The following is a 21828-nucleotide window of genomic DNA, read 5'->3' on the forward strand; positions in this document are numbered from 1 at the left end:
AAAGAGCAGGGAGCGTGTCAGCCTGACGCCAACGCGCTGAGTGAGGCACTCCCTACAGCAGTGTTTCTCAAGCCCAGTCCTCAGGACCCACTTCCCAGAAGGTTTTTGTTGTAACCAGAAACACTGCACTACAGTCTGACTAAACCAATGCTTAGGATGGTGTGTAAGATTATATGACTAAAATGCCAAGAGGACAAGAAGAGTTACGGTCATTGAGTGCCAGTTGAAATCGGTGTGACACTGCGGTCAAGTGCGTAGTGCCCCACCCAGTACTGCTGATCAGTCAGAACTGTGCTGTGGATTGAAACCCAGGCCTCAGGGTGCGCCATAGTGCCATGGTCTAGTTAAGGACAGCCCAACCCTGCTCCTGAAGGTTTTCATGTCAGCTGTTATTTGGAATGCCCAATTCAACTAATAGCCGCTCAAATAGATCTCACGCTGTTGAATGAGGTGCGCTTTGTTAGAGTTTTTTGCGAGAGTGAAAACCTACAGGACAGTAGATCTCCAGGAACAGGGTTGGGCAGACCTGCTCTAGAAGTTGAATGAGGTGTGCTTTTTTTATGGTTGGAGTGAAATCCTACAGGAGGGTCGATCTCCAGGAACAAGCGTGAGCAGCCCAGATCTAGTGCTTTTTCAGCTCAAAGAAAGTGACCTTCCAAAGCATTAAAAGGGAGATCAGACCTGACCGACGCACCGGATTCCTGCAGGGCCAGGCACGAGTATGATGAGGATGAGGACGATGCACCTGCAGAGGAAGAACGGCGTACCTGTGCGAGCGTCTCCAGGGCCTGGTCTGCGTACTGCTCTGCCCCGCCCCTCACCAAAGCCTCCGCCTTCAACCGCAGCAGGCTCCTCCTCGACTCCGCCCCTCCGGCCTCCCCGCCAATCGCATCCAGTCCTGCCGCAGAGTGGCAGCGCCGATTTAAACTCCGCCCACTTTCTCACAGATCACAAAAATGAATGTTCTAGAACTCCAGTCAACAGTAGGAAGTGTGACATCAGCATTAGTGCCTTTCAATACCAAGCCCAGTATGAAGTCAGTTTGGTTTTAAAATGGAATCAAAACAATAGCAGTCATTTTGATTTTTTTGGAAAAAGGTGTAAGCTCAAGAGTGCCATATGACACTTTTGGGACTGAAAGGGTTAAGGGTGTCTAGGGGAGAATGAGGGGCGTTGGGGCAGAGTGAGGGGGGTTGGGGCAGAGTGAGGGGGGTTGGGGCAGAGTGAGGGGGGTTGGGGCAGAGTGAGGGGGGTTGGGCAGAGTGAGGGGGGTTGGGGCAGAGTGAGGGGGGGTTGGGGCAGAGTGAGGGGGGGTTGGGGCAGAGTGAGGGGGGTTGGGGCAGAGTGAGGGGGGTTAGGGCAGAGTGAGGGGTGTTCGGGCGTACCCTGTCTGCAGGAGGCGATGCTGTCAGGGTATCTGTGCAGTTTGAGCTGGGCCTGGGCCAGACTGAGCCACCCCAGCGAACAGGACCGTGAGCGCTTCAGACCTGGAGGAACAGAGAGCTGGTCAGACCACACACCTCACCCCTTCTCCACCCGTGGGAGGAGCCCAGCCCGGAGACAAATCAAAGGTTAATTTAAAATCATTCAGAAGTAAAGGTTGGTAACATAGTTCACCGTCAGGCGGGAGACCAGTAGCCATCTGTGTTACGCTGGTAAACAGCTCCTCCGTACTCACCCTTAGCCAGGCTCCTCACGGCCTCCTCGTACCGCCCCCCCTGCAGGGCCTGCACCCCCAGGCCCATGTGGGCCGGCCCGCTGTCTGCATCCAGCTCCAGCAGCCGTGCGAAGCAGCGAGAAGCCTCCTCACTGCAGGCACCTGCATCAAAAACACAATCCAATCTGGACTAAATCACATCCATAATGCACACAACCAGAACTAAATCACAACCACAGAGCACACTATTGTGGCCAAATCACAAGAACAGTGCACTTCATTTCAGACCCACACAGACCGCAGTCACACACAGACACAGACCGCAGACACACACACACACACACACACACACACACACACACACACACAGAGACCACAGTCACACACAGACACACACACACACACACACACACACACACAGACCACAGTCACACACAGACACAGACTGCAGACACACACACACACACACACACACACACACACACACACACAGAGACCACAGTCACACACAGACGCAGACACATACACACACACACACACACACACACACACACACAGACTGCAGACCCACCAGAGTGGAGGTAGTGTGAGCTGAGCACCTCCAGGGGGAAGGCGTGGGTGGGATAGAGGGTCAGCATGGCTTCACAGGCCTCCTTCATCTTCACCTCCTCATGCGGGAGCTGCAGGAGTAACACAACAGGAAGCAATTTGGATTCGAATACTTTTCTGGGCGCAACTGATTTTGCCTGGTGCAACTGAGCCAAACAAGAAGACCAGAAGGCGGGGTTTGCCATTTTTGGGAGTATTTCATAGGTTCCAATACACCAGACAAGCTCAGTAAAGTTACAAAAGTATTTGAGTCCACAATTTATGTATTTGACCCAGGGCTGCACTCCAGCACAGGACGAGAGCTGCATTCCTAAATCGGTATGTATGAGGGTCACATCTGCAAAACTGCCAGAAAACCAGCCAACATTTAGCCAACATCAAACCTATTCCAAAAATAAACCAAAAAAATAAGCAGAAGTGGACAGCCATCCATTTTTCCATTAGTGGGCTCAACAAAACAAAATAAAAAGGCCAATCCAAACACAAATAAACATCTTACCACAGAATTATAAAATTTCATTAAATCATGTATCCCAACTTACTTTTGATAAGCACGTAACGTAATTGGCTGAGAGCTTCTTGTGGTCCACTGTGGGGGTACTGTCCGTGAGGGACATGGCCTTTTCAAAAGCATTTAACAACTGTGAAAAGAGCGTACATTAAGTAATTCAAGTAAAAATAGGCTATTCAGAATTGAGGCAAGATAAAGGTCACAATTACTTACAGTGCATCCGGAAAGTATTCACAGCGCTTCATGTTTTCCACATTTTGTTATGTTACAGCCTTATTCCAAAATTGATTCAATTATTTTTTTTTTTCTCCAAATTCTACACACAATACCCCATAATGACAACGTGAAAAAAGTTTTTTTGAGATTTTTTGCAAATTTATTAAAAATAAAAAACTAAGAAATCACATGTACATAAGTATTCACAGCCTTTGCCATGAAGCTCAAAATTGAGCTCAGGTGCATCCTGTTTCTACTGATCAACCTTGAGATGTTTCTACAGCTTAATTGGAGTCCACCTGTGGTAAATTCAGTTGATTGGACATGATTTGGAAAGGCACACACCTGTCTATATAAGGTCCCACAGTTGACAGTGCATGTCGGAGCACAAACCAAGCATGAAGTCAAAGGAATTGTCTGTAGACCTCTGAGACAGGATTGTCTCGAGGCACAAATCTGGGGAAGGGTACAGAAAAATTTCTGCTGCTTTGAAGGCCCCAATGAGCACAGTGGCCTCCATCATCTGTAAATGGAAGAAGTTCGGAACCACCAGGACTCTTCCTAGAGCTGGCCGCCCGTCTAAACTGAGCAATCGGGGGAGAAAGGCCTTAGTCAGGGAGGTGACCAAGAACCCAATGGTCAGCGTTCCTCTGTGGAGAGAGGAGACCAATCAGGTCTGTATGGTAGAGTAGAGATGGAAGCCACTCATTAGTAAAAGGCACATGGCAGCCCGCCTGGAGTTTGCCAAAAGGCACCTGAAGGACCATGAGAAACAAAATTCTCTGGTCTGATGAGACAAAGATTGAACTCTTTGGCGTGAATGCCAGGCGTCATGTTTGGAGGAAACCAGGCACCGCTCATCGCCAATACCATCCCTACAGTGAAGCATGGTGGCGGCAGCATCATGCTGTGGGGATGTTTTTCAGCGGCAGGAACTGGGAGACTAGTCAGGATTGAGGGAAAGATGAATGCAGCAATATACAGAGACATCCTGGATGAAAACCTGCTCCAGAGCGCTCTTGGCCTCAGACTGGGGCGACGGTTCATCTTTCAGCAGGACAACGACCCTAAGCACACAACCAAGATATCAAAGGAGTGACTTCAGGACAACTCTGTGAATGTCCTTGAGTGGCCCAGCCAGAGCCCAGACTTGAATCCGAATGAACATCTCTGGAGAGATCTGAAAATGGCTGTGTACCGACACTCCCCATCCAACCTGATGGAGCTTGAGAGGTGCTGCAAAGAGGAATGGGCGAAACTGCCCAAAGATAGGTGTGCCAAGCATCATATTCAAAAAGACTTGAGGCTGTAATTGCTGCCAAAGGTGCATCAACAAAGTATTGAGCAAAGGCTGTGAATACTTATGTACATGTGATTTCTTAGTTTTTTATTTTTAATAAATTTGCAAAAATTAAAAAAAAAAACGTCTTTCATGTTGTCATTATGGGGTGTTGTGTGTAGAATTTTGAGGGAAAAAATGAATTTATTCCATTTTGGAATAAGGCTGTAACATAACAAAATGTGGGAAAAGTGAAGCGCTGTGAATACTTTCCGGATGCACTGTATTCTACACAAATGGCTTTTAATGGAGTTTTGGCATCAAGTGTCAAAAAGCCATTACATTGCTTGGAGAAATTTAATTGATGGAAAAAAGAAAGCAGCACCAGATCTGTGTGCCATCACTGCAGCACAAGCATGATGTGTTAAAAATACAGGAACACACAATGCTGTAACAGTTGTTCACAATAACAATAACAATAACATTTCCTGAAAAGGGAATCTGCAGTGCTAGGCCTAAGTCAGTAAAGCTATGACTAAGTCACAATACTAATCCAGTCAGGCTATGGCTAAGTCCTAAGGCTAAGTCAGTAAAGATATGGCTAAGTCCTTGGGCTAAGTCAGTAAACCTGTGACTAAGTCTTAACGCTAAGTCAGTAAAGCTAAGTGAGTAAGCTAAGACTTAAGATAAAAGTGAGACACCACTACAAGAGACCCGGTAAACACCCAGCTGCAGTGTCATGGTGAGTCGATGCAGTGCCCGTCACTCACGTGCTGTTGGGTTTCATTGTCCTGCTCCTCCACGCTGTCAGCCAGGAGCTCGGTCATCTGCTGCCATAGCTGCAGCAACTCAGACCTCCCCAAACCCCCCTCAGCCTCCTCCCTCAGCTGGATCAGCCTAAGCCACAGTCTAGCCACCTGCAGGAAGGGGAGACCCCCCCAGAAAACTACATTACCAATACCAAGACCCATGTTCCAGAGGAACTTACTCATATATCGAAACCAAAGACCTGTTATATTTCAGTTCAATGATCGAAACCGAAGGAAGCAACAGGAAACTAGCATCTATTTTGATTGCTGCCCATTGAATTCAACTAATTTAACAACCAAAGAAATCCTAATCACTCAATCTTTTTTCATCATAAGTTTCACTATGTGTCACAGTTTCTGAAACAATGCTCATTTTGTTATACATCACATATTTTCACAATCTGCTTTTCATATGAAACGTGATGACTGTTAAAACACCTTTCAAAATGTAAATTGGGGAAATGAAAACTTGCTTTCAAAAGTCTGATATTCCCCATTCATGTCAATGTGAGCCCCAATGTTTTACACTCAACGGGCTTACTTCCCTGAAGTCACAAGCTTAGGTCAGCGGAAGGCATACTTGTCTAGTTCATAAGCACGTCTACGCTTACTACTCATCAACAACCCGACATCAAAGAAATAACAAAAAATAAATAGCAAATGAGCAGCTTTAAAACTGTAACTGTAAAAACCTGCAAATGATTCTTCTCTACGTGATAGATGTCGACCAACTTCCGTCCCACTTCGTAGCATTTTGCCTTGTCTGAACTACGAGCCCAAACAAAGAGAGGAAAAAAGAAAACCATCAACACAAATACATAGTAATTGAGCACACTGGGCTATTTCCTCTCGGAAGTTTCTGGAGAGAATGTATATCCCCTAAGGGGCATAACTGTACCGTCACAGGAAGCAGAGTAGATGCCGTGGCTTACCTTTCGTACAGCGTTATGAGTCTCTGGTAGACCTTTGGTAGTTCGACTGTGAAATCCGTCTGGGTGCTTTTTTCATACAGGTTAGCCAGCCCCTGCAACAGAGGAACACCACAGAGGGAAATGTGCCTGTGCTTTCATACAAGGATTTTGTTGTTGTCATCATCGTGGAGTCAAAATAACCCACATCACACCAGCCAGCCCAAATCCACACCCGTGGGGCTCAAACTCATACCAGCCAGCCCAAATCCACACCCGTGGGGCTCAAACTCATACCAGCCAGCCCAAATCCACACCCGTGGGGCTCAAACTCATACCAGCCAGCACAAAGTCTCACCAGCCAGCCCAAATCCACACCCATGGGGCTCAAACTCATACCAGCCAGCCCAAATCCACACCCGTGGGGCTCAAACTCATACCAGCCAGCCCAAACCCACACCCGTGGGGCTCAAACTCATACCAGCCAGCACAAAGTCTCACCAGCCAGCCCAAATCCACACCCATGGGGCTCAAACTCATACCAGCCAGCCCAAATCCACACCCATGGGACTCAAACTCATACCAGCCAGCCCAAATCCACACCCGTGGGGCTCAAACTGACCTGCCAGGCCAGCAGCTGCTGGGGCTCCAGGTCACAGGCCTTCCTGTAGGCCGTCTGCGCCTGGTCCGGCTGCTCCAGCTCGCTCGCCGCCAAGCCGATGAAAACCCAGGCATTGTAGTTATTCTTCTCCTGCTTCAGCACAGCCTGGAAAAACATGGAGAGAAACACAGTGAACCACAGTGCCTCCGTGCCCATTCCATCTCCAGCCGTGTTTTCTGGAGATTTTAAATGTCTGTACAACACACTTTCACAAGGCACACCGATGGGAAGGGGTATGAAAATATCCAGCAAGTAAAAAAAAAAAAAATGAGACTCCTCACACCTTGCAATGCTTTAAGGCTTCTTTGTACTCTTTGTTTTTGATGGCTTCCCTTGCGTTTTTCAACGCAGACTTCACCTCTTTGCTCGACATCTCTGAAACCCATGTGAAAAAAATGCACATAATAGCACATTACGACATTCATGAAAATACTATTTAATGGTTGTGCAATTTAAAAAAACTACACTTGAGATGAGATTAGGCTAGCTAGTAATGTTATAAGATTTGCTTTCTTGGCAGTGTGGTCAGAACTAAATTACGTTAGGAGTTTAAACAAGTAGCTAGCTGGCAAGCACGTTAGCACCCCATCTTCATATATCGCCTATTTTGTGTTGTGACACTACATTATATACTTGTACTGTATGAAACAAGGTAACCTTACTTCTGTAATTGATCCTAGCCGTTAACCGTTTCATAAGTATTTATCTGCAAACGTGACAGATAGCTAGCTAGTTATGCTAGCTAAAATTAACATAGTAACGTGTTTATTTTGGGTGGTTCCTTTTCCAGCTAACATTACAGCTAGTAACAACATGTTAGTACTCGGTTTTAACTCTGACAGCACACAAGGAAAGACAAAATCATGTTTACCTGCTCATTTGAGAGCTATTTAGCCTTCACCGGCTAACGCTAAACTGTTGTATGCCGACTGCTGTCACCAGAGCTTTTGCCACGGCTCAATCCCATCATGCTCAGCAGCAGCACTGCAATCTGTTCTTCTTCTGTTTTTATTGTTTCTATAATGGTGCACATAACGCATCGGTGTAGTGCTGACCTCCTTCGGTAAAAATACCTAAAAGTAAAGCCACTGATGTTTGATACATTATTATTATCTATTATTATTATGTACTTTTAATTATTAAAAACAGTTTTTCTCTTCCTCTGACCAACGTCTCCAACAACCCCATAATCTCAGTGGGAATTAAATTAATGGAATTTTGGCAAAAGGTTTTGGAGAGAGTCACATGGCAGTGCGATGGAAATAAAGGGGAAGAGAATAGACGGTGGGTTTAGGAACGGGTTTTTTTGTTCTTATACATGTTAATTGTATTTTCATATATATAAAAAGAAATAAACAAAGAACTAAGAAAGACATTCAGTAGGTGGCGGTAATGTACCAATCTACCTACCACTCTAACAACCCCAATAAAACTCGAAGAAGAAGTGGAAACGTTATGATGGTTGGTGAAGTTAGAAGAGAGCTGCCTGCATCTTTGTTCTAAGGCATCACTTCAGGACAGACTCATATCCACATTTGTCAACTGCTGCGTCTGCTCAAAGTCGACCATCAATGAACTAACCCATTTGGATCGGATCGATTCTGTGATGTTCTATGATGTAGCTACATTAGGGAAAACTTTTTCTAGTTCTAATCGTTCTAGTTTAGATGTTACTGCAGGTATCGCAGAACACCGTCATATAGTCGACACGGTGTGTTTTGATGACAAGGCAGCAAGCTGTCAAGTTGTCAGAATTTCTAGCAGCCCGCAAATTGAATAGCAGTATAAGAAAATGGTTTATTGTGTGGTAAATGGATGAAGCTAACTACAATAATGGAAAGTCCACAAAATACGTTCTAGACGTCTGCGTCAGCAGTCATCTGAGAGGAAATTGTTTCCGGAAAACGAGGTTTTCTGTTAATCTCGACAGAAATGAACGTGTTTTGTGTCGCCTTTTTTATTTCTGCTCAACTGCAAGTTTTGGCATTTGGTTTTAAACGCAATGCTACGTTCAGACCCAACGTTGTGATGGTGATGTCCGATGCGTTTGTAAGTGTGCATTCACTCTTTGCATTGTGTTACAAGCTAGCTTTATTCATATATTGGTCAGAAAGTATGTTTATTAATGTGTTTAATACGTATTATACATGTATACAGTATATATTTGTTTTGTTCTAAATAAATAAATGATTTAAAGTTAGTTATCAGGTTGCAGGGTTCCAGGGTCACACTAAGTGTGGGGGATATGCTCTAAATTTTATTATATATTTGTATGGGTGATAAAATAACACATTTCCTATTTTCCAAAAGGACGGGAGGCTGACATTTGACCCCGGGAGTAGGTTGGTGCAGCTCCCTTTTACAAAGTACCTGAGAGAACAAGGGGCTGTGTTCCTCAACTCCTACACCAACTCTCCCATCTGCTGTCCATCAAGAGCAGGTAGCGCAAGAGGCCCCTGTATATACTTGAACAGAATCACATTCATTTGTTTCACGCATTGAATTCAAGATCACATCATGTGCACACTTCTCCGAAGCCATGTAGTCTGTAGAGACAGTTCAGAGATCAGTATAACATTGTAATAAGTAATAAGTTATGTCATAATGCACTTTTCCAGACAGTATATGAATGTTAATTATTGCAGCATACACTCAATAAGCGCATTATTAGGTATTTATTAGACTTATTTTTTTACTTCTCCTCTTGTCTGGCACAAACACTCATTCCACAGTCAAAGTCACTTTGATCACATTTCTTCCCCATTCTGACATTTCCCCATTCTGACAAAAACAGCTGAACCTCTTGACCACGTCTTCATGCTTTTATGCATTTAATTGCTTCCACATGATTGGCTGATTAAATATTTGCATTAACAAGTTGGTGAACAGGTCTACCGAATATAGTAATCACAGAGTAATTGTCATCCCTTGTATTTGCCACTAGCTATGTGGAGTGGTCGTTTTGTCCATCTAACTGAGTCCTGGAACAATCACAAGTGTCTGGATGGGAATGCCACCACATGGATGGATGATCTGCGGAAAAACGGTTATCACACCAGGAGTTTGGGAAAACTGGACTTTACTTCAGGCGGCCATTCCGTGAGGTAGGCGGGGCATACATACTATTGCACTGTATTACATCCCTACCTCTGCTCACTCCCCATGTGGATTGCGATATCCTATCAAAATGCATTTCACGAAAATGCATCCCTTGACGACAACAGAGCTCTCGCAGAACCAATTAATTCCTGGCAAATACGGCATTTCTTTTGGTAGTGCTGTAACAACAGAGGCAGGTTCCAGGAAGAATCTTCCATGATCACAACCACCCTCTAAATACTTATGGAGTTAATTAAATAATTGAAAGATATACAGTAGATTTCCACAGCATGAAATATTATGTTTATGCAACCTTGACACAAATCACTAACATGAGCATGACCTTATCTTGTTTCAAGTGTCCCCTTACAAAAAGTACAGTACATTTTTTAAAGTATGCTGCTTCTACCTGTGTCATGTTTATTTTTAAAATAGGGCTATACATTGTCATATGTTTAAGTAGGCTAATTCACAAAACTAATTTGGCCTATTTTAAGTATTGGCTACCTACAGTGAAGTATGTCATGTAACGTACATGTAGCCAATGTCATTTATTGAAACATCTGCATACTAAAGAGGTATACTTTCATTATTTTCAAATCATTTACTTCTGGAAAGTAATAGAGAAAGTGCACTTTAAATTGCCTCTACTCTCTGGGATTTAGTTCCGAAAAAAACTGACAGCACCATGTCACTGTGTCAGCTTTCTTGGGGCTTCTGTCCAGACAAAGAGACTACGTATTGTAAATACCGATTTCATTCAGTTTATCAAGCCCCTACACTGGTGTCAAGTTAAACTTCTATGTACTACTTGATCTCCCAGAAATCCTTGGTGCAATTTGTAGTTTACAAATTCCCATTATCAAGGCACTGACAAATAATTATTTTATAAAAATAGGTAGGCTTCCACTTAGTGGGCCAGGCTGTTATCTACTGTGGTTAATCTGGGAGCGCACACAGCAAGATGACTGACTGCAAGATTCATTTTTCTAGCCCTCGGACAGGCATGGATAGCCCACGTAGAGCTTAGGAGTGTTGCTGTGCACAAAAGTATGAAACAAAACCAAAATGAGGCAGGCGGATGAGAATGATAGGCAATTATTGCTTATATGAACATGCTTGCGACCTGTGTTCGTGGCCTGCAATTGTGATTTCTACTTGAAACGCTCCACAAATAGCTGGAGAAATCTTTTGCATCTCGTAGATCTTAGCTCACACGTCACAAATCTTGTGAAACGAGCCCCAGGCCACTTCTACAGCCCAATAATGAGGTAATTGGCCACAGCCATGGTGATTACAATGAATCACAGCTGTGGCCACACCTGTAGATAGGGCCGGTGCTGCCACCTGCTGGACAGCACCTTACTTTACTTCCATGGCACCTCAGTAGCTATTCAGATGGTGGCGTAGCAGTCAAGCTAATGTGAACAGTCCACTTAACTACAGACAAGGGTGTAATGTATTCACCAAACGTCCTGATTGACTGCCCCACAGCATTACTCTTCTCTTCTTCTCCAATTTCCAGCAACCGCGTGGAGGCCTGGACGCGAGATGTGCGTTTCCTGTTGCAACAGGAAGGCCGGCCCGTGACGGACCTCAGGGGAGACGAAACCACGGTGAGGGTCATGACCAAAGACTGGAAAACCACGGACATCGCCGTTGAGTGGATCCGCAAGACCGCGGCGTCCCTCTCTCAGCCGTTCGCCCTCTACCTGGGCTTAAATCTGCCTCACCCCTACCACACAGACTCCCTGGGACCCACTGCTGGGGGGTCCACTTTCCGCACCTCCCCCTACTGGCTGAAAAAGGCAAGTGCACTTTGTTTGCCGTTCTTTGAGATATTTCAGGAGCCGCAATGTCTGCCGTTTTTTGTGGTTTCCTGTCAATCAGCTGTAAATGAAGACATTAAGAACAAGGTGTGTGGATTCATTAGCCAAACAATGACTTGAATGAACCATGGGTGCCAAGAACTACACGAAAACCAGCAGACACTGCGGCACTCCTGACACGTGATATATTTTGACATTTGATGCGTGACATGCACGCATTTAACAATATTTCTAATTGTATACAAGTAAGTCAGATTTCAATTCATTGTTTCATTAATGGAATTTTATTACATTTTTTAAAATGTTTCAATCATCATGAAGCAGGAAAGGTTATAATAAACATTTGCCTCATAATGGAAGTTAGTAAACTAACTGTATGGGAGCCCAAATGCACATTATAACCTATGAAATAGAAAAGGTACAAAAAGTAGCATTCTTTTCTGCAACTGCTATTTTGTCTCTTTTACCTACAGGTGTCCTATCAGAACATCACTGTGCCAAAATGGCTGCCATTTTCCGAGATGCACCCTGTTGACTACTACTCAACCTACACCAAGAACTGCAGTGGCAACTTCACCGAGCAGGAAGTCCGGGACATCCGCGCCTTCTACTATGCCATGTGCGCTGAGGCCGACGCCATGCTGGGTGAGCAGAACTGCCACGTGGACATCATAAGGACACTGGAGTCCATTTATGCTGTGCCTTTTTTCTCATTGACTCAAAGCACTTTACAGTAAAGGGGAATACTCTCCTCAGCCACCACCAATGTGCTTCATCCATTTAGTAGTCCTGCATGGCATCCATTTTGGATCAGAAAGCTTCCACCCTTCAGCTGACTTGTAGAGGATTTTAAAAAGCTTTGATATTTTGAAATATGAAACAGGTGTTGTCCAGGTGACTACAGGTGAGTGTGTTGGCTGGACTGGTGAGGTGGTTTCAGGAGCACACAGGTGTACTGGTGAGGGTGTTGTCCAGGTGATTACAGGTGAGTGTGTTGGTTAGACAGGTGAGGTTGTTTCAGAAACACACAGGTGATTACAGGTGAGTGTGTTGGCCCTACAGGTGAGGTGGTGAGGGCCCTGCAGGTCTCGGGCCTGCTCTCCAGCACGGTCCTGCTCTTCACCTCGGACCACGGGGACCTGGCCATGGAGCACCGCCAGTTCTACAAGATGTCCATGTTCGAGGGCAGCTCCCACGTGCCCCTGCTCTTGGCCGGCCCCGGGGTGAAGAGGGGGCTCCAGCTACCCCAGCCTGTCTCTCTGGTGGACATCTACCCCACACTATTGGGTAAGAGGGGTAACAGAGCTTAACATGTCTATCCCACACTGATGGGTAAGAGGGGTAACAGAGCTTAATATATCTACCCCATAGTGCTGGGTAAGAGGGGTAACACAGCTCAGCACATCTACCCCACACTGATGAGTAAGAGGGGTAACAGAGCTCAGCACATTTACTCCACACTGATGGGTAAGAGGGGAACATCACAGTTGGGTCAGAGGAGTACAGAGCACTACACATCTTCTCCACACTGCTGTTTGAGAGAGAGACTCTTTTACTTAGAGGTTAGCGTTACTGCTGTGTCCTCCATCTTAAGGGTCGCTTGAAACTTGGTGGGGGGTAAATACGACACAACTGCAGTGGACTATACAATGAGCCGAGTTGTGTGTAGAGGGGTAACACTCATTTTCAGTGTTTGTAGAGCGTGTTATCAAACGCTTGTTATGGCAGTCAGTTTCTGCAGCATCACCCGCATGTTTTGTGTGCAGATCTGGCGGGGATCCCCGCCCCGGCTGGGCTCAGCGGGAACTCTCTCCTCCCCCTGCTGTCCCCCGCCGCCGTCCCGCCGGCAGAGCCCCGCCCCGATTGGGCATTCAGCGAGTACCATGGCTGCAACGCCAACGCCTCCACGTACATGCTGCGGCAGGGCCGCTGGAAGTACATCGCCTACGGCGACGGGCTGAGCGTCCCGGCCCAGCTGTTCGGTGAGTCTGACCGACCCTGTCAGGGCGGGCGTGCATTATACCGGTTCCTCACGCCGTCGGGAGCTCGGATGCCCTCTCTCGGACTGTGACAACCGGTCCAGATCACAGCGTAGACTGTATGGGGGGGGAATCAGAGAAACGTCATAAATGGAGCCACCTCCAGATTACATTACATCACATTATTACATTACATTATTAGCATTTAACAGATGCTCTTATCCAGAGTGACGTACAGTTGATTAGACTAAGCAGGAGACAATCCTCCCCTGGAGCAATGCAGGGTTAAGGGCCTTGCTCAAGGGCCCGACAGCTGTGTGGATCTTATTGTGGCTACACCGGGATTAGAACCACCGACCTTGCGTGTCCCAGTCCTTTACCTTAACCACTACGCTACAGGCCGCCCTCGATTGGTCAACGGAAATCAAAACAGAATTGGCTCACGCCTGATGGATCCAAGCCGATCTGCTCAAATTATTATGTAAAAAACAAAAAAAACAAGCAGGAGCCTGTAAACTTGTCTGAACGGGTCAGAATGGTACGACCAAAGGTTTATGTTACGATCTGAAAAAAACAATCTGGAGCCTGTAAGTCATATAATGTAAGCCCGCCCTAAGAAAGGGATCATCCCTGGCCCTTGAATCCAAATCCAGCCAATGGTTTTCTTTTCTCCTGGGCAAGTCTGTCGTCACACCTGACTCCCAGGTATAGAGAGGGTGGAAAACCAGCAGTTCTTAGCCCTTGAAGACTGTGACTTGCTGATCCCTGCTTTAAGTTATGAGGTCACAAATACTGAATACTGTAAATGTTAAATGTCTGCATTTATATTGCACCTTTATCCAAAGCGCTGTACAATTTATGCTTCTCATTCACCCCATTCACACACGCACTCCCACACCAACGGCCATGCAAGGCACCAGCCACTTCGACACACCTAGTGCAGGATCTTACCGGCAACCCTCCGACTGCCAGACAACCGCTCTTACCTTCTGAGCCAATGTTGCCCCACGTATGGGATTAGAGTGCTCCCAACTGAACATTCTAATGCCGATGTCACAATCACTACTCGTGATTGAAAGCAATACTTCTAGAACTCTAGAACAGTGATTTAGAATGTTGAAAGTGAAGAATATTCTCAAAAAACTATGCCGAAAATGAGGAATGCTTTCAGTATGTAGTGCATGTCAGATATACGGCCAGCTTTAATAGTTATATTCAGCTTCAGATTTATTTATTTATTCTTCTTTCCCAGGATCAAGTACTGTCATTAAAAGGGAGTGCCACTTCGAGTGCCAATGATTTGTGTTCCGCTTAGTTCTTTTTCAATGGTATCATGTATAAATACAGCTCAATGTATAATATTTTCCCTAAAGTTCTCAGTTCCTGAAAACAGTTCTTCATTTTCTCATGATAGTGGGGATAGAAGGGTACAGAAACAAGAAGTAAGTAAGTGTAAGTCTAATGTCTTTATTTTCTTTTTAAAAAATACAGGCAGCTTGCAGTACAAATATTAAATATATAAGCTATTAGAGTTCAGATCAACCAGGGAACAGTATTAAATTACCTTACATTACATTATATGACATTACATTAAAGTCATGTGGCAATTATTTTGGCACTTTCTGTTCAAAATGTGCACATTTAAACTATTGATGTATTGGTATTGTACTGTTGAGCAGAGGAATTTCTCCTTATAATGACCAGGCAACCAGATGTAGCCAAGAAGAAAAGGATTTATTTCTTAGCAGAAAGAGTCCGGTCCTTACACACACAAGGTTATCAAGCATGAACTGAAGAGACAAAGGCAGTCTTCTAAAAGTTTCTTGCTCATACATAGATTATCCTACCTCTGATTGGTACACAGTTAATACACAAGCATAGAGTGGAATACAATAACATGCATGACTCTACCTTGGTACACGAGTAATAACAACATACAATGATTGGTTCATGTAGCATGCATATTGGATGAGCGCACAGTGACCCCAAGCCCTAACGTCACACAAACGGTTCCAAATCAGAAAGAACTATTTGGTCTCCCAGAGTCGTCTTGTTTTCAGGATTCAAGATGGAGTGTCTCTTCTGGCTTTCTAGCGATAAGATGGGCCATATGTCCTGTAAGTGAGTCAGAGGCCACAGGCCTTCAGTGTCATAGAGAGAAGATAGAGAGGCGGGAGGAGGAGACAGAAAGGCACACCGTCACACAGATGCAAGAGTTTGTCTCCTGGTTGGCATTGGCTGACTGAGAGATAGATAGAGAGGCCCCACATTCCTGGCCTACAGTCGACTGCTTCTCTACCTCTTTCAGTGTATGTACATAAGTTTCAATTGGTATGATTGCACAGTGAATATAAACATACAGAGAGATGTCTTCTCTATGAGTGTGAAAACACCCTTCACTTCAGTACGGTTCCCTGGACTGGAGACTCCATGGCGTTCCGAGTCTCTGTCCCATTCAGAGGGGAGGGAGAGTCTATCCGCCTCAGTATCCGGTCCTCCAGCTTGCTGTTGAGTAAGACGGTCTCTCTGTAAGCGCTGCAGGGCCACCCCAGCACACTCACGCTCTCCATCCTGTCCGCCTCCTTCTCATTGGCTGCAGAGCCCGCTTCCATTCGTCGCTGTCCAATGGAGGCGAGGTATTGGCTGCCCTGTGTTCTGGTTGGGCGCTGTGCTCCAGGAGGCCGGCTCGGTCAGGCGTTAGCTGCAGCTCAGAGGGAACAGAAAGGCCAGGGCAGTGTTGGAAGTGAGAATCTATCGCAATGCTTCAGGAAACCCACCTTAATTAATCACAGCATCCTAAATATAAGAGCGATTGGGTAGGCCAGGGTTTCTCAGCGTCCTATAATACTAAGAGCAGGGGTGTTGCAGTATTGATAAATAAGACCTTGCCTATATATGTGGATGTACACTCACTGAGCACTTTATTAAGTAGACCTGTGCACCAGCTTGTTAATGCAGATATTGATTCAGCAAATCATGTGGCAGCAAATAAATGCAGATGTGGTCAACAGTTTCTGCTTTTCCTCAGACCAGATGTCAGAATGGGGAAGAAATGTGATCTAAGTGACTTTGACTGTGGGATGATTTTTGGTGCCAGACAGAGTGGTCTCAATATCTCAGAAACTGCTGATATCCTGGGATTTTCACGCACAGCAGTCTCTAAAGTTTGCAGAGAATGGTGCGAAAAACAAAAAACAGTGAGCAGCAGTTCTGTGGGCAGAAATGTGTTGTTAATGAGAGAGGTCAGTGGAGAAGGGGCAGACTGGTTGAAGCTGACAGGAAGGTGACAGTAACACACATAACCACATTACAGCAGTGGTATGCAGGAGAGCGTCTCTGAACACACAACACCTCAAACCTCTAAGTGGATAGGCTACAGCAGCAGACGACTTAAGTCTAATAAATACACTCAGTGAGCACTTTATTAGGTATGTGAAACCCAGAAAGCTTGTTTGTATTATTGCATGGTCATTTATACGGAGAGAATTAGCATTTTAAGTATAAGCAGCACTGAACGCTCCTGTATGCTTATTCACCGAATGAACTAGCCTGTTGATGGAATACAGCTGGTCTGCTCACAGGAGGGGACTGGAACTGTGTTTTAGATTCTACTAAGGATAAATGACCAGTTTCCAAGTCCCAAAACATGGTTGCAAGATCTATAGCAGTCCTGCAGATGATGGATGAGCTAGGACTAGCAGACATATGGAGACTTATGAATCAAAAGCACTTTACATTCTATTCTAACCTCCACAAAATATATTTAAAAATGTATTATATTTTAATCCCCGTCCGTGAGCAAAAAAATACATTATAACTTCAGCTGAACCTAGAACTGGCTAGTGGTATGGTGTTGAAGTAATGACTGAGAATCATTTTAACTAATGACAGTATGTTTCCAACATGTGTATAGTTAGTTAGGTTTTCATAAAAGAACACAGCATGTTTTTGCCTGCCACATTGAGACTGGTACGCTTCGGAAAAAACTTCTTGAGATTTTATGGGCAAGAGGGTTGAAGTTTGCGATGTCTACGTCTAAATATAGGACTTCCTTTGGGGGACCAAGCAATCTCTCGTCTCTCTCTTGAGTATTCTCAAGTGAATATTTCTGAGGAAGACCGTGACAACACTTTGGCTCCACAATATCGGGTATTTTCATCGTTGTAAACCACTTTATATCGGTGATCATATAAATACATTCTCAAAATAGAGATTACATTATTATAGTATTATTGTCCAGTATGGTTATAAATAAGAAACAATCCTGCTTTTGAATAATAAATATCATGTGAAATTGTGGAATGTGTTTGACTTGGTGATCAATGGACCTCAATGAATATATTAGTATAAAAGATGTTATTATTGTGATTATTGGACTTATCTTCTCAACCTGTTGCTATCTAAGGAGAGCACAAGGAGAGGGATAGGTAGGGGGAGGGTGACAGGCGGGGTTAAGTGCAAAATTTGTATACTTTAGCAAGCAAAAGACAGTATTTTGCATGTCAGTATTTTACTATTATTTAGTTTCCATGTGTCCTTTTGGAGGCTCCAAATGTTGTTTTTGGAAAACAATGCAGAATGATATTGGCATCAAATTTGAAAGGGGATTTCTCCAGTGTTTTGGCTGTGGCACCACTATGTTTCTAAGCGTGCCAGGCACCATCGCAAATTATCTGTATCCACTCAAAAACTAAATATTTTCAGTGAGAAAACAATATTCCACTTCCAGTGTGTTTGAGCTCCTGTAAATTTGATTTAGTAATACTTGGAGTAATTGTGACTCTTGGAATACAAATAATTGGAATAAATTAAATACAGACACAAAGACAACAAATCTTTACATGGAGACAAAAAACACTATTGTGAAGAATCCTAAAAATGATTTCGGTAAATTCAAAATTATGATATACAGATGCAAAAAGTTAAGTTATGTACAAATGTGTACTATACATAATGTATACAGCACTGTGCAAAAGTCACATGTAAAAAATATTCTGTAAAAAGTGAAGATCTTTTCAAAAATAGTGAACAGTTTCTAATGATCTCATTATTGAAAAATGTACTATGAGGAGCAGTGAACAGTTAATAACTAAATCAAATCAATGTTTCTTGTAACTACCCATCGCCTTTAAAACTGCATCAGTTCTCTTATGTACTGCATTAATTCCCTACAGTTTTATAAGAAAATCCGCTCTTTGGTTTGTTCCAAACATACTTGCCACAGTTCTTCTGCAGACTACGGCTGTCTCATTTACAATCCCAAACAGCCTCAATCAAGTTTTTATCTGAAAACATTTTTCAACTTTTTTAACATTTTTTAAAAAGTAATTACAAAACAATTCTCTGCACATTTATTTTTTGGAAAATGAATGTTTGTGAATCTCAAATTTTCTCTTTTCTACTGACACATAAATGTAGAAAATAAATAAAGATCTAAGACCAAACTGATATAAAATAAATCGAGAGCACCTAAAACATGTGCACTGTATGTAAACAGGATTCAACTCACAGATTATCTCAAGTAAAACTCCACTGAAGAAGCAGCCCCTGGCTGTTACTGCAGAATCAAGCAGAGAGTGGAACCATCAGTCTAGAGATATCCTGCCAGGGCAGTGAGAGGAAGAAGAGAGAGATGCTCTCTACGGTCCTTGCTTATATATGCTTGTTGAGGGGCTTGTATACATTTCAGTCTATCATCCTGTCTTTTTGCAGGCCTTTTTTTTTCATAGTACTACTAACTACATTCAACATTTCACCATTTTGTTCTTGACCAGAGTGATTTATCCAGATAATATTTTCTTGCATGCAGTCTATTTATACAACTTACAGAAATATTTTGGTGAGTTTTCTTGGAAACCTTCTCTTTTTTTTTTTTCTTCATTGCTTTGCTGTGCTGTGATGCTTGTCATATAATAGTCTACACTCACATTTTTTAACCCCTTAATTCTCACCCAGGGCAGGGCCAGTGTGGGTTTTTTGCAGTCTGTCCTTTTTTTCATGTTGTAATTTTCAATTACTGTAGTAGCAGGATATACCCTTTGAAAGCGTTAAAACTCATGGTTCTACCTTTAACCTATTTCCAGATGCCATTGCTTTAGTGACAGCAGTTCCTTATTTTGTAACATGTTGGTGGCAAAACAAGAGTGGGGGAACTTGCCTTTTCTGCACTTCCAGACTTTATTCCACAGACAACAAATCAAGTTAATGTCAGTGTCCTTTTCATGGCATGGGTCCACCTGGACCAGGACTATGCCTCTAGTCAAAAGGGTTCTAGAATAGTAACCTTTTTATTTTGGGTAAGTCATTTTCAAGCTTTTGTTCAGAAAATGGGGCGATATATTTAAAAAAAAAAAAAAAATTTTTTTTTTTTTACTTTATTACTTTTTTCCCCTCCAGATTTTCCCCATTTTCAGGCAATCCCACCCTCAGACTGGGTGAGGTCATGACCCACAGTTTGGGAAGCCCTGATGTATGTGTGCTCCTGATGTAGGGGCAGCCTGTAGCGTAGTGGTTAGGTTAAATGACTAGGACACGCAAGGTCGGTGGTTTTAATCCTGGTGTAGCTACAATAAGATCCGCACCGCCGTTGGGCCCTTGAGCAAGGCCCTTAACCCTGCATTGCTCCAGGAGAGGATTGTCTCCTGGTTAGTCTAATCAACTGTACATCGCTCTAGATAAGAGCGTCTGCCACATGCCAATAATGTAATGTAATGCTCCAGACCAGGTTCAAATATGTCATCGTTTTGTATTCAAATACTTGCCTGATGCAACTGAGCCAACCAAGAGGACCAGGCATTTTGGGGGTTTGCACTTTTTGTCACCAGACCAGCTCAGCAAAGCTCAGAAAAGTATTTGAATCCTGAGCGGTTCGGTATTTGACCCAGGACTGATGTGCTCGCTTATTTCTCAGACCTCTCCAGCGATGCGGAGGAGCTTCACAACATGGCCGCCCGGTTCCCTGTGGTCTGCCAGCGCCTGGACAGCCTTCTGCGGCGCGTGGTCGACTACCCCGCCGTCTCCAGGAAGGTGCAGCGCTACAGCAGGACGGAGTTCAGCCGCTGGAGGCTCGGCCTGGGGAAGCAGTACACAGACGTCATCGGCAGCCTCCGCTGGCACTGGGACTGGCAGAGGCACCCCAAAATGTACGAGAGCGCCATCGACGAGTGGCTGGGAGCGTAGCCCAGCCCCAAACCCCGTCTCTGCCGCGCTCCTGCTTAGCAGTGCTCCTCGTCTGCAGCTTCAAAATCACCGTTTGAGCTTTTAATGTCATCTCTTTATTTCGTCATTCTAATGGAACGATTTCAGTGTCTACTTCCCGAGCTTTTGTACCACGATGGTAAATTAGCCCGAAGGGAAGCATTCAAATCTGGATGAACTGTAGACCCACACCAAGGGTCTGCAGTCCTGGTCCCAGAGAGCCGCCCACCAACTTCACTCAATTACTGGGGTCTGAATTGTGTGAATCCCCCCCCCCTTTCTTTCCTCCACCATCTCTATGGTTACTGAGCAGACTAACAACAAAGTTACTGTCAGACACACTGCCATCTAGTGTCTAATCAAAGGAAACACGGTCTGTAATTTGAGGAAGATCTATGAACTATCAAGGAACTATGCACACTGCAGTATTATGAAATAAAACAATCAGGCCTGTACACCAAATCCTCTAAAGTGCATCCTATACAATGTATGATGAGATGGTAGGGTTACAATTATGTGCAAACCAGAACATGACATTAATTTATGGATTGGTCCAGCCTACTTTGTGTTAATTCAAACTGAGCATCATTGTCAAATGTCAAATGTCAAAGCAGGTCAATTGCAGTGTGCTTAGCTGGAGTTTAACCTCTAAACCACAGATTTGCATCTCAAATGGAACAGCGAAGTCCACTTAGTGCAGGATTTTTCTGCTCCAGTTGGTATGTAAATATGTGGTTGGTATGCAAATATGTGCATGGTATGCAAATAAGTAGTTTGTATGCAAATAAGTGGGTGGCCTGTAGCTTAGTGGTTAAGGTAAATGACTGGGACCCGCAAGGTTGGTGGTTCTAATCCCAGTGTTAGCCACAATAAGATCTGCACAGCCGTTGGGCCCTTGATGTAATGGTTTAAACTCCAGTGAGGCACACTGCAATTGACCCAGCATGCCTAAGCATTGTTGCTGAACAATGTGCATCCTTATGTGTACCTAATAAAGTGTCTGCTGTCTAACATATAATAAATGAATGCCAATATAATTCCATGTGTCTCTGCAGGTATTTTTGAAAAGGCTAA

The 21828-nt window shown here is 44.2% G+C and overlaps 2 protein-coding genes across 3 annotated transcripts in view; one reads left to right on the forward strand and one right to left on the reverse strand.

The window, feature by feature from the left end:
• Positions 1-9097, reverse strand: part of skic3 (SKI3 subunit of superkiller complex) — a 33776-nt gene extending 24679 nt beyond the window's left edge. The window contains exons 1-11 of one of the 2 annotated variants that reach the window (XM_061260055.1): positions 9021-9097; positions 6934-7025; positions 6612-6755; positions 6014-6105; positions 5774-5849; positions 5043-5189; positions 2809-2907; positions 2229-2337; positions 1679-1819; positions 1386-1487; positions 768-898 (exon numbers count right to left, since the gene is read on the reverse strand). In XM_061260055.1, the coding sequence (XP_061116039.1) occupies positions 768-898; positions 1386-1487; positions 1679-1819; positions 2229-2337; positions 2809-2907; positions 5043-5189; positions 5774-5849; positions 6014-6105; positions 6612-6755; positions 6934-7023 (1131 nt within the window). In that variant the 5' untranslated portion in view covers positions 7024-7025; positions 9021-9097. Of the gene's footprint in view, positions 1-767; positions 899-1385; positions 1488-1678; positions 1820-2228; positions 2338-2808; positions 2908-5042; positions 5190-5773; positions 5850-6013; positions 6106-6611; positions 6756-6933; positions 7026-7521; positions 7635-9020 lie in introns of those variants that run through there. The other variant, XM_061260054.1, reaches the window with a different exon arrangement.
• On the forward strand, positions 8103-21791 carry arsk (arylsulfatase family, member K). The gene is made up of 8 exons (XM_061260056.1): positions 8103-8699; positions 8961-9090; positions 9595-9754; positions 11275-11557; positions 12052-12223; positions 12641-12865; positions 13345-13560; positions 20468-21791. Exons 1-8 carry the CDS (start codon positions 8583-8585, stop codon positions 20734-20736), a joined length of 1572 nt encoding a protein of 523 aa, XP_061116040.1. The 5' UTR covers positions 8103-8582; the 3' UTR covers positions 20737-21791.
• The last annotated feature ends 37 nt before the right edge of the window (positions 21792-21828 follow it).

Source organism: Conger conger, chromosome 11 (assembly GCF_963514075.1).
Source record: "Conger conger chromosome 11, fConCon1.1, whole genome shotgun sequence".
Taxonomy (NCBI): Eukaryota; Metazoa; Chordata; class Actinopteri; order Anguilliformes; family Congridae; genus Conger; species Conger conger.

What these genes read in the sequence shown, in the direction of transcription:
- arsk (XM_061260056.1), top strand. Translation starts at nt 8,583, where the DNA reads ATGAACGTGTTTTGTGTCGCCTTTTTTATTTCTGCTCAACTGCAAGTT. An exon ending in CTGCTGTCCATCAAGAGCAG is followed by an intron (nt 9,091 to 9,594) that starts GTAGCGCAAGAG and finishes ATTTGCCACTAG; the next exon opens with CTATGTGGAGTGGTCGTTTT. An exon ending in CGTCCCGGCCCAGCTGTTCG is followed by an intron (nt 13,561 to 20,467) that starts GTGAGTCTGACC and finishes CTTATTTCTCAG; the next exon opens with ACCTCTCCAGCGATGCGGAG.